This window comes from Cyprinus carpio, chromosome A24 (assembly GCF_018340385.1).
Source record: "Cyprinus carpio isolate SPL01 chromosome A24, ASM1834038v1, whole genome shotgun sequence".
NCBI lineage: Eukaryota > Metazoa > Chordata > Actinopteri > Cypriniformes > Cyprinidae > Cyprinus > Cyprinus carpio.
This window is the reverse complement of record NC_056595.1, coordinates 9720990-9733070: the sequence shown is the minus strand read 5'-3', so window position 1 is coordinate 9733070 and position 12081 is coordinate 9720990. Positions and strand designations below refer to the sequence as shown.

At 37.4% G+C, this 12081-nt stretch overlaps 1 protein-coding gene across 1 annotated transcript in view; it reads right to left on the bottom strand.

Moving 5' to 3' along the window:
• The window catches only part of LOC109067964 (arf-GAP with SH3 domain, ANK repeat and PH domain-containing protein 1-like), a 93055-nt gene extending 81952 nt beyond the window's left edge, over positions 1-11103 (bottom strand). Inside the window, exon 1 of the mRNA XM_042714163.1 lies at positions 10385-11103. Within this exon, the coding sequence (XP_042570097.1) occupies positions 10385-10510 (126 nt within the window). The 5' untranslated portion in view covers positions 10511-11103. The remainder of the gene's footprint in view (positions 1-10384) is intronic.
• Positions 11104-12081: the final 978 nt, after the last annotated feature.

The window sequence follows — 12081 nt, the reverse complement described above, 5'->3', positions numbered from 1 at the left end:
AACACCAAAAAGAACTTGTAAAGGGTCTACTTTTATTTGTATCCACACATAATAACAACAAAACTTTGTGCATTTATAAAATAAAGAAAACAAACAGGGTGCGCTGTCTGCAGCCTTGATCTGCAGTGATCTTCATTTAGAAACACGTCATTTAAATGAACTGTAACTCAGTGAATACTCAACGAAGAGACATGAGAAATATATCTATAGAAAGCTTGATATGTCTACTTTTAAACTGAGCAAGTGCTACCAAAAACAAATATTCTGTGATAAAGTAATCCATATGAAACCAATGTGATGTCCAGTCTTTCATGTCTCCCTTCATTATATCTAATGCGACCACGCCCACGCACCGAGCGTGCTATTGGCATTATAATCATCCAACTCTAGAAGATTTTAAAAGCCCTTTGAATTTAAATATGTACACAGTTTGGATTAAATGAAAGTATAGAAAAAAAAATCAATATATTCTCAAAAACAGGGTATTTTCTACAACTAAGAGATAAATATTAGCCCATTATTTTTCACTGAAAGCTAATTGAAAACATCCACACATATCACAACAGTAAAAACGGTGCTCATGAGTTCCAGGAACCAGAGTATGTGGAATGTGGAGCAAAAAATTCTCCTCCGCACTCCAAGCATTCAATAATCACTCCGTTCCAGCTCCGCTCCGCTTTCACAATTTCCCGCTCCTCGGCTAAAGCATTTCAGTGTTTTGAAATATCACAACATTCTGTTCAGAACTTATATTAAATGAAAAATAAATACACAACACTAAAAATTACTGCTTACCTCACTTGTCTGTGCAGCAAATATGAATGAATATGAAGAATATGCTGTAACTTGTCAATTTTTAAGATGATAAATCACAGGACAGTGTTGACAATTTTCTGCACTCCTGAATGTTTCTATGTGCACACGATCTGTACGTTATGTGCAAGCTAGTGCGTTGTGTGCGCATGCAGTGTAGCAGAACATTAGTTTGGAGATTAACTACCTCTACAATAAACTGTGTAAAAAATTACAATTCATCCAATCAATTATGAGTAGTATCCACAAGCTACAAACAAACACACCTGAGAAATAACCTCCCGCACTTGTCCATCGCCGTCATTATAACCTTCACCTTCTTTCTGATTTGAGTGATCCTCATATCTGTCAAACTAGCTAATGATGTTTAATGTGTGAATTCTTGATAAAATGGGGTTAAATTATGGGCTGTTGGCATTAATTCTGCTCGTGATGGAGCGGTAGTGGAGGCTCTCGGAGTTACTGATAATTACAATGCTCTGACTTAAAAAAAAAAAAAATCCACTCCTCGCTCCGCTCCCAATCCACTCCACACACTCTGCCAGGAACGGAAGAACAAACTAAAATCTCTTCTGTAAAAATGCCCCAGTGGATATATTCTAAATAGAATTATCAAGTCTTTTTAAATTTAGTGCAACAACATCACCAAATCTGTAGCAATGAAAATCGCCAACATGCTTAAAAAAATCTGTAAATGAATGTTATTGCACTTATTTTCAAATAATAAATTTTTTGTAATATTATTTTTATAACATTTTCTTAAAACATATACAAGACTGACATACCATGTCTGTAACAACACTTGCAATGTACAAAAAAAGAAAAACATATCGATTTAAAAAATGATTTTCACTGTCATTTCAGAAGATGCTAACCCAGAGACAACATACAGAACTACCACATTTTGCTATAAGTTTGATTGCATAATTGCTGTTAATAGTGTTAATCGTCTGTTTGTTTACGTCTTTTATTGATTTTTCCGAACATATTGTAGAAACTTAATTTTCTGTAAAGTTGCTTTGCAATGATTGTATCGTAAAAAGCGCTATACAAATAAACTTGAATTGAATTGAAAAACTTGAATTTCAATTTTTTTTTCATCAATTTAATGGATCCATGAATTAAAGTAATTTCTTTAAAAAAAGTAATGACCCCATACATTTAAATGCTACTGTAAATATAATAACAGTCCTCATTATAAACACAAAATAATAATAAACTTTAATAGTCAGTGAAGAAAATTAGACTATGTTTTATTTGATGGGGGGCATTGAGGGACCTGAATAATGGGTAGGTGGGCACTGGCCCAAAAAGGGTTGACAACCACTGCTCTATGTGTTTGATTACTAATGCCTGTGTAGTACCGCGTTACACACAGAGAACAAAAATATTCAGCCTTGACTCTTTATCGTCCTTTGTGTTATAATTGGCAAAGTGTACCAAATTGAACAAAACTATATAAATGCAACATTTTTATTCATGAATATAAAATGGTATCCACAGTATAGCAAAATGCATATCATGGAACAACATAATACCGGTAGTCACATTCATACCGGTATGGCGCCTACCCCTACTAGAGACAACCTCTACAGCCCTGAATGTCAGCGGAGACCAAGTCAACTAGATGCGTCCCAGAGACAGATCCCCTGTGAAGACCTCATCACCTTGACGACCATCGACACAAGACCACGAGAACCAGACCAGTCCTCTGCACCTGTTTTGGCAGCCTTAACTTATCGGGGTTTACAGTGATTTAATCTGGCCAAAGGAGAACTGGCACCCAAGCTGGGCCTGGTTTCTCCCAAGGTTTTTTTCTCCATTTCTGTCACCGATGGAGTTCTGGTTCCTTGCCACTGTTGCCTTTGGCTTGCATAGTTGGGGACGCTTGACACAAACAGTACTGGAAGAGAACTGAACTGGACGATGACATCACTAAATCATCAATGAACTGACTTTAGCTGAAAGATGATGATGTTATTGTCTTTTTGCATTATTCACAAACTATTTTCCTGTTTGACTCTATGCTTGACTTGACTGATGACTAATCTGAACGCCTCTGATTGGCCATTGCATTCATAAACTCAGTGGATTTGAGTGTTATTGGTAATGAGATGCAACACTGTAAAAATGCATAAAAAGAAATATGATGGAACAAATAAGCCTTAATATTAATTAGATAATACTAGCCTTATAATAATAATAATCATCATCATCATCTTGCTATCATTAAAGGCATCATGTGATCTCTCTGACTATCATAGATACACAATACTATTGTCTTTCGGCACAACACTAATATATAGGCTATATTTCAAGAAATAAAGTTAATTATTATAGATTAGAAATGTCCACAACATTTTAAGACTTATTTACCTTGCTACATGCACAGGGGTGCCGTTTCATGGTTTTAGTAAATTTTACAAAGCAGTAACTATAAGCAGTATAATATAATATTATTATAAAATATATTATATGAACATTATTACTATAAATATATTTACTTACATATAAAATATTAAATTAAACAAATAATAGAATGTTTTTAAGATTTCAATTTTGTAGTCTTTTACCTTTATAAAGGGACAGCTGCATAACTAACATTTTTGTCTCTAATCCCCCCATGTACAAAAATTAATACGGAAATTAAAACTAGCTCAATACAGAAAATATATATTGAACAGCATTTGTGTATTTTTGTTTATTTGTTTAAATGTATTTTTGAATAAATTCATATATCTAGAATAGATCCAAAACAGAAAATCTCATTTATGCTTTTTCCCCCTTTTGTCCACAACCAAACTCTCAAACCAGCTATTTACTGTTAAGCAAGGTTGATGCAGGAGTAAAAAGAAAAAGCATCAACTTCACTGCCATTTTTTTTATCCTAGGTACCAAGAGGCAATCACAATGCTCAGTGAAGAGTTCCTTCTGTAAATATATTCAAAAATGCAACATTTTCCTGTCATCCCTTTTACAGGTTCAGCTCCACAATTCTGAATGAAAGCTGGAATTCCATCTGGTATTTACAGGGTCAGAGGCCATCAATTAGAGCCACAATGCACTAACATCTGCTGGCTTTAAACAGAGCTAACATTACACTACACAAAGCTACAATGGACCCAAAAGAATACATTTCATTTCATGTTATGTCAAGAATGAATTCATCAAATGGGCTAATTCCCGGAGGACTGGCTTATTGTTTGAGACAGAAACACATTATGCCTTGCCGGAGCTTTTCTTACAATCAGAAAAAGATCATGTCATGTGATCTCAGCGTTCCATGCTCAAATTCCGGTGCAGCTACAGTCACCAATGCCCGTGCACATGGCGGCCCCCTGAACCCCACAGATGGTTTTCGTTTAGGCCATGGCCCAAAGAGCAATGAGGCAAACAGCCAGAGAGGTGATTCATGAAGGGGACTTTTCCTCCTTATGATGAAAAAATGCTGCCTGTGGCATGGGTAAACAAAACCAATGCTCTGAGAGTGGGCAACAACATGTAGAGAAAAATGAGGCATTTAAAGGTGCACTAAGTGATTTTTGCCAAATGATGTTGAAATTTGAAAGCACCAAAACAAACATGTCCATACCCCAACAGGACCTTGCCCCTATTTTGATAACTCCGCCCACATGTACATACACAAACCCTGGCAGCGACGATGGCAGGATTTGCTATGCCTGCTGTGCGTGATGTATTCAAAGCATTAGAGAAAAAGGAGAAGTTGTGTGTTTGTGTGAAATAAATGTAACTCATCTATCAAGAAGAAACAAAGCACCCTTGGCATCTGATTCCAGGCCTTTCTGCTCCTTGAGTTCTCTCCACCGCTGCTCAGATTTTTACACGGGTCCTGTCTCTTGCCGGATCATCACCCTTCTTTTTAATGTTTTGTTCCTCCCAAAATTTTCCTCTTTTGTTTATCTGCCATCTCTCGCTATCTACATATAGTCGATCTGCTAATATCCATCCTGTGCACTCACCGAGCGCTCTCTTCTCCCTATCATTACTAGGAACGCCCCTTACCGCTGATTGGCTGCGAGTGTGTTTTGGGACTCAGTCCGTCACTGTGGTCAAAAGCGTTTTTTAAAAATCGCTTAATGCACCTTTAATCCAATTGAGAACGTCATGTTTTATGCACATACAGAGCTATGAGATGACAGGGAAACTGTGGTGATGTGAACTCTGATGTGATCCATTACAAGACAGCATGATATCACTGTAAAAGCAGCGCACATATTGTAAGGGAGAACTTGAGGTATGTAGCAAGCACAAAATGAAACGGTGCTTGGGACATGATAATGGGGCAAAAGTGATCCAAATGACAATTTTGTGGGGATGTACAACCCAAATGGTTTCAAGCGAAAGTATGAGGAATATTTAAACCACAAGCTCTAAAAGTGGGCATGAGCCGCAGTGAAACAAAGTCTGCTTAACAACAACGATATAACCAATTGCAGGGCTCCAGACTTGGGATCAAAAATATTAATTTGTGAGTGATATTTTTACTGAGATCACCACTGGCGACTATTAAAATTTCTATGAATTAAAAATTTGCATGTAATGCCTTTTTTCCTGATCACATCTTTCGTTATGTTGAAGTAATAAACTGAGACGATGTGTATCAAGGTTTTAGATGAAAAACAGTCCTCATCTCTGTCAGACGCCAGCTTTGACGGTCAGCACACCTAATGAAAAAGAAGGCTCCAGCTGTGGCAGCATGAGAGAGATCGAAAATGACAGACGTGCAAAGTAAAACTGCAGAAAAGCAGTTTCTATTGTAATGTTTAACAATTTCTTATGTACATTTTTTCCATTGAAGGAAAAAAAAGTTGATTTTTTTTTGTATATGCTGTCAATTATAGTTCTTAGGAAGAAAATTTAGAATCTGCAAAAATCGGTATCAGCAGGTCACACACACACACACACAAAAAGGAAATCAGATTCGTCCAATAAAAATTTAAACTTGCTACATTTTCTTGAAATTGAACATTTCCGGTACGGAACTTTCAGTTCGGTACGCATGTGTACCACTGCACGAGCGGAACTTCGTTGGAAACTTCAGTTTTATATTATGTTTGTTTTTTTTGGTAAGAAAGTATGTTTTTTTTTTTTATTTAATTTTTTCAGGAAATTCAAACAATAAATGCCGTTTTGGCACTCTTTGATGTGGCGACAGATCGCCACATGAAGTGTTTCATTTGGAACAGGGACTTTGTGGATTAGTATCCATACGCTTTGCACCCCCAACGTGAGCTGAACATCATGTGATATAATGCATATGTGTTTACATCCCATAAAGAGAGGCCGTGAGTCACAACTATTAGTCTGTCTGGCTGAAACATTAGGACACAGGGTATAATATTACACCAAGATGCAGCTAGTGCGTCACTGGCCCAATCTGGATGAGGATCGGATCTTTGGCTGCCAGATCTCGCCTACATCCTCCTCCACACTCCCACTCTCTCCTACTCTTCTCACTTGTTTTCGATCAAATTCTGTTTGCCACATTCACACTGCAGATAAAACCAAATGTCACTCCTCTTTTGAGTGCCATTCCTGTTCTGCACACACAGTTTGTGTACATGTCAGAAGCATGGTATTACATGGTATATGGTGTAGGCTACATGGTATTAGTCTTCTTTCATTCTAGGAGCATAGTTAACTAGTGTTATGTCTTCCAGTCTCTATCAGTCCCTCTCAATCTAGCCAGCATTTGTTTTTCGGATTCTGCTGTTGCTAGCATGCAGTCAATCAGATCTGGCTCTGGGTTTTTTTGCCACTCACTGCTGTGAGGACTAAATGTTACATACTAGAGCAAAGCATCAGACCAAGTTGGAAGCTTTCAGTGAAACATCACCGCCTCTTTGCTTCTATAACATCAGCATGCTACATGGACAAATGCCACATCAATCCACTGCCAGAGATGTGATATGTACCACAGCAGATTTTAAAGGCATCCTAGCATTTGACACACAATTGTCGAAATTAATGCAAAGACGAAAATGTATGTAAGATAAACAAAGTTTGATGTTGACATTAATAAAATTAATTGAAGAATATAGAAATAAATAATGACAGAATAGCCTATTCATTTTTGGATGAACTATTTCTTTAAGACAAACATTAGGTTACTAATGAAGTGTGAGACAGATTTGGCCTGACTGTTTGGTTAAAATAGAAACATGGCGATTCTGACATTTTCACAAAATGTCATTCATTGTTTAGAGCAGTCATACAAAGCAGTCATACACTGTTTAGAGCAGTCATACATTGTTGAAAACCACATGGGATATTTGGGATATATCTCTTCAATGTGCCCCAAATAACATGACTAACTCTAACTTGCGGCTAGGATCGATCTGGAGTTTCATCATCACCAAAATTAAAGGCATGGAATACATACTGACACAATGAATATAACTATGCATTTCATTTTAAATGTAAAATAAAACTGCAATGCATCTACATCCTGTCAAAATGTTTTATCCAATGTAACCTAAACAGGTTTTTTTTTTTTAGCATTTACCAAGCATTTACTGCAACCTGTCATTAAATCCTTCTGCTTTTGACACCAAAGGTACGGTTTAAAAGAAAACACGCATATTAAGTCTACTGGCTTTTTGTTATTGAAAATGACCATATCTGCTTACTTTAAAAAGGAAGTGGTGCTTGAAAGTGATATTTCATCACTCTATCTTCAAATCATTGCAAGACCAGCTTCCTGTCATCCACATAAGAGCAGAAGTGGCACAACTGTGTGGTGCAAAATGTTATGAAGATGTTATGTTGCTTCTAGTGTGACATGTTTTGACAATACCTTCTTAAAACCCATACGTATGGTTAGTTTTAGATATACTTTTTGCTATTGGAGCAGGAACCGACTCAATAGGTTATTTTAATATGCCAAAGTTAATAAACTAACTAAAGATAAGTAAGAAACTAAGTTAACTGTTCTTGCTTTTAACTACAGAATGTCACTGTTAGCAAAATAAGACCATCCTCTGGAGAGTTCCAGAACCTCAACAAAATTCTGTGCCAATATGCATTTAAAGGGGTCATATGACATTGCTAAAAATAACATTATTTTTGTGTATTTTGTGTAATGCAATGTTTTTATGTGGTTTAAGGTAAAAAAAAAAAAAAAAACATTATTTCCCACATACTGTGCATTATTGTTTCTCCTCTATGCCCCACCTTCTGAAATGCGTTGATTTTTACAAAGCTCGTCATTATGAAAAGTGAGGTGTAGGTTGATTAGCCAGCTATCCAGTGCATTGTGTTTGGCCGAATGCCTCAAACATGTGACGGAAATGTTACGCCCCTTAACACTATGGTGGCGTGGCCCGGCACAATGAGACAAAAACCAATAAAACCCATTACAAACGAGGCATTTGTTGCTTCCATTGGGGATATAATTACTGATTATAAGGTCTTATAATGTATTTTTACACGTTGTGTATCGTGCTGCGTAAACATAAAACCATGTCTGCATTTGTGATGTGAGAAACGACAAACAACAAGCTGAGTTACTCTACACTGCTCCAAACTCGCGTTTGAATCGTCAGTGGCAATTCCTTTACATATGAAAACGTACTTACAGACTGTGTGTCAGAAGCGCCAGACTGTCCTTGCAAAGTTGGAATTGCCCCACTTTATAGAAACAGACACTGGCATTGTAGGCTACTCTCACAGGAAACAGTCCCTGTCCTCCACACATCTGAATATTTGGGTTGAACTGTTCTGGAACAGTGCTGTAAATACAACTTAAGTGTGAAGTGAAGTGACATACAGCCAAGTATGGTGACCCAGAATTCGTGCTCTGCATTTAACCCATCCAAAGTGCGCACACACAGCAGTGCAAACACACACATCATGAACACACACCCGGAGCAGTGGGCAGCCATTCATGCTGCGGCTCCCGGGAGCAGTTGGAGGTTCGGTGTCTTGCTCAACGGCACCTCAGTCGTGGTATTGCCAGCCCGAGACTCGAACCCACAACCTTAGGGTTAGGAGTCAAACTCTCTAACCACTAGGCCACGACTTCCCCTTAACCACTGATTTCTAATTGTGTCCTCTTTTGGAAGGCCAAACAAAGTAGCTTCGCTTTCACAGCAAAACACACAGCGTCTCCACAACATGGCGCCAGCAGCAACAGCGAGAATGAAAGTTATGCCTTCTTTCTTTGCGTGAACATTTGGTCAGCTTTATGCAAATCTTCCCACATCATGAGGTAGACATGTGGGGGCGTGTTAGAATAAGCCATTTTAGGTAGGAGTGGTTGACTCTTAAATTTTATAAAGAATATCTCTTTGGATTTCAGACTTTCGTCTTTGCAACTTTACAGATCTTCTTTATGCACCAAGAGTTTGTAACACCCCAAAGACAAAGGAAAAATTGAAATCGCATCCTATAACCCCTTTAAAATTCATGCATGCACAAATGCATGCTCTTAGGGGCGTTTTACCATGAATTCAAGTCAACCATTTTATACATCACTCGTTATGAATCACAAAAACATACATATCCATCCAAATTATGACTCTTAAAGCTGGCATAGACTTTCAACGGTTGTACGCCCAGTGAATCATCAGCGCAATCAGAAGCCAGACCAGCTGGATGAACAAAAATGCAACCCACACTGCACACTGTTGCTCACAACCTGAAGGGATGCAACATCCTAATGAACCATGAATAAAAGAAAAGAAAAAAAAAATAAAAAACGGGAAAGAGAGAGATTCATTGTACTAATGCAGAATAGCCACGTAAACAAACAGATCTACGTGTGTACTAATGCACTACACCACTGCAAACAGATTAAAAAATGTGAACTGACATAATGCTCTAATATAAACAGATGCAATAACTACCAAAGTAAAATGATACAACGTGTTAATGCAATGTTATAATATACCAAAATGCACTAATATAAATACATTTTAAGTACCACCAAAACACAATGCATTAAACTAAACACTCAATGTATTGATACAAAGTAAAAGTGTAAAAAAAATGCAATTTACTTATATAACAGATGTAATGTAAACAGGTGCAATACATTGATGTAAAGCAACACTGCAAACAGATGATATGCATGATAAAATACCAAAGTTATCAAATTCAATACAGAGATGTAAGCAGATGCTAAAATAGATTCAATACACTAATGTGATGTGCCACTGTAAAAGGATGATGCAACTGAAAAATGCAAGAAGACGCAATGAACAATTGCAATGGACAAATGTAAACTGATGCAACAGACAAATGTAAACATGCAATAAACAACTGTAAACAGATGTAATAAACTAATGCAATGCACTAATAACAATAGATGCTTTGTACTGTACTCATGCGAGATGCAATGTAGGCTACCAATGCAAAGAGCCACTGTAAACATGTATTAACGCAATGTGTTAAGTACCAAAGTAAACAAACATGCAGTATGCTAATACAAAGTATCAATGTAAAGACGCAGTATTATAAACAGATGCAATGTACTAGTGTAAATTGTCAGTATAAAACAGATGCAATGCACTAATGCAGTGCTGCATGAGAAAAGCATGCAGCTTCTTACCTCCTCTAACACACTGACTGTATTCCTGCAGCTCTGCAGGCGGGTGATGAAGCTGGATGTAGTGGGAGAGTTGTAATCCTCTGTTGTTTCCGACAGAAACTCCGACACCGATATTTGATCTGGCATCCTAAAGCGTGGGTACGTCCAGGGAATAGATAGAATTGTGTGTTCACGCGATCAAAAACATTAAAAAGAGAAAAACAAATTAACTTCCGAGGCCGTAGAGATGTTGATCTAACGGTGTGCGAGATGCCTGCTGCTGCAGCAGCAGCACGCGCAAAACAAACTAACGTTACTAACAAGCGCTATGCAATTCTGCCTTCAGAAAACTATTTTTTTTTTTTGTTCAATCGTTCTATCGGGGACTGGGATAGCAAGCTGTTTCACCCCTCGCCCTTTCGAACGTGACGCTCAGAGTTGACCAGAGTTGTTCAGTTGCGATTCCAGCAGCACGCGCCGTGAAATAATGTCCACATACAGTTCCCCCCGCGTGATGTTTACGAACAACACTCTGCTAGTGTCTTAGCGAATGATATTCTAGTGCACTGATGTCTGTGCATGCATTTATTCTCCGCTGTTTATCAAGCGTCCGTTCTCAGCCTGCACTCAAACAGTGTGAAATGCGCAAAGCGGAGTGTGACATCCGTGCGCACACTCACTCGCGCGCTCTGCTCTACATTCACCCAACCACCCCTCTGCGCATGCCTCTATTCTCACTAAACCCACTCACACTTGCTCCGTGGGCAGCAGTCAAGTGTTTGGTATCATGTAAATATATTAAAATATAGGCCTGTGTCTCGGGCCAAGCTAGACTTTTGTGGACAAAATAGTTCAGAGAAATTAGTAAAAAAAAAAAAAAAAAAAAACTTTTAAACATCGGTTAAATAAAGAGGTTACAGAGGTTAAGAGGTTAAATAAAGCATTTATTCGTTTTTAAAAGTTTTAATCTAGTGTGTCTAGAATATCCCTAATACTGTAAAAATATAGTCAATGTCAGTCATTGTGCTTAGTCTTTTTTTTAGGTAAGATAATTACAACCTGTTGCATTACAGCAACTAGAACACAATTAAATAAAGTCAAAGTTTCCAGTCAAAGACCAATCACCATGAGGGTGACTTCAAACAAACTCCACTTTTTACATAGGCTATACAACAATGCCTTATGAAATGGTTGTTCGTTGTACATGCAGAACATTGTATGCACTGATTTCACTATAAACATCTAACTACTCGACTGGTAAGGTAATGTATTGTTCATGCAATTTGTACAGTTTTGGAGTGTGTGTATTAAAAACCATTTTCAGTTTGTGTGTATGTTTACGTATTTTGAGTATCCAGTATTGTTAATGTAACAAGTGCGACATCTGCAGGTTAAATGGTGAAATGCATGTAAAATTGACTCGATGCATTGCATTTTTGACACATTACTGTGGAAAATTGACAGATATCACACAGTTACAGTTACCATTTTATTAATATATGTAGTTTTCAGTCATTTGAACGCTAATATATCAAAAAAAAAAAAAAACGGAATTCCTTACCGAGTCCATATAGGTTCCTTAAAAGAAAAACTAAGGCGAGATGATGATGATCTCATGACTTCAGCTTGTAGCTTTAATGGGGAAAAATACAGAACATATGGGATGAGTTCTTTCTTTACAGATCTATCTTTACTGACATTTAGCAGGAATTTTTTTT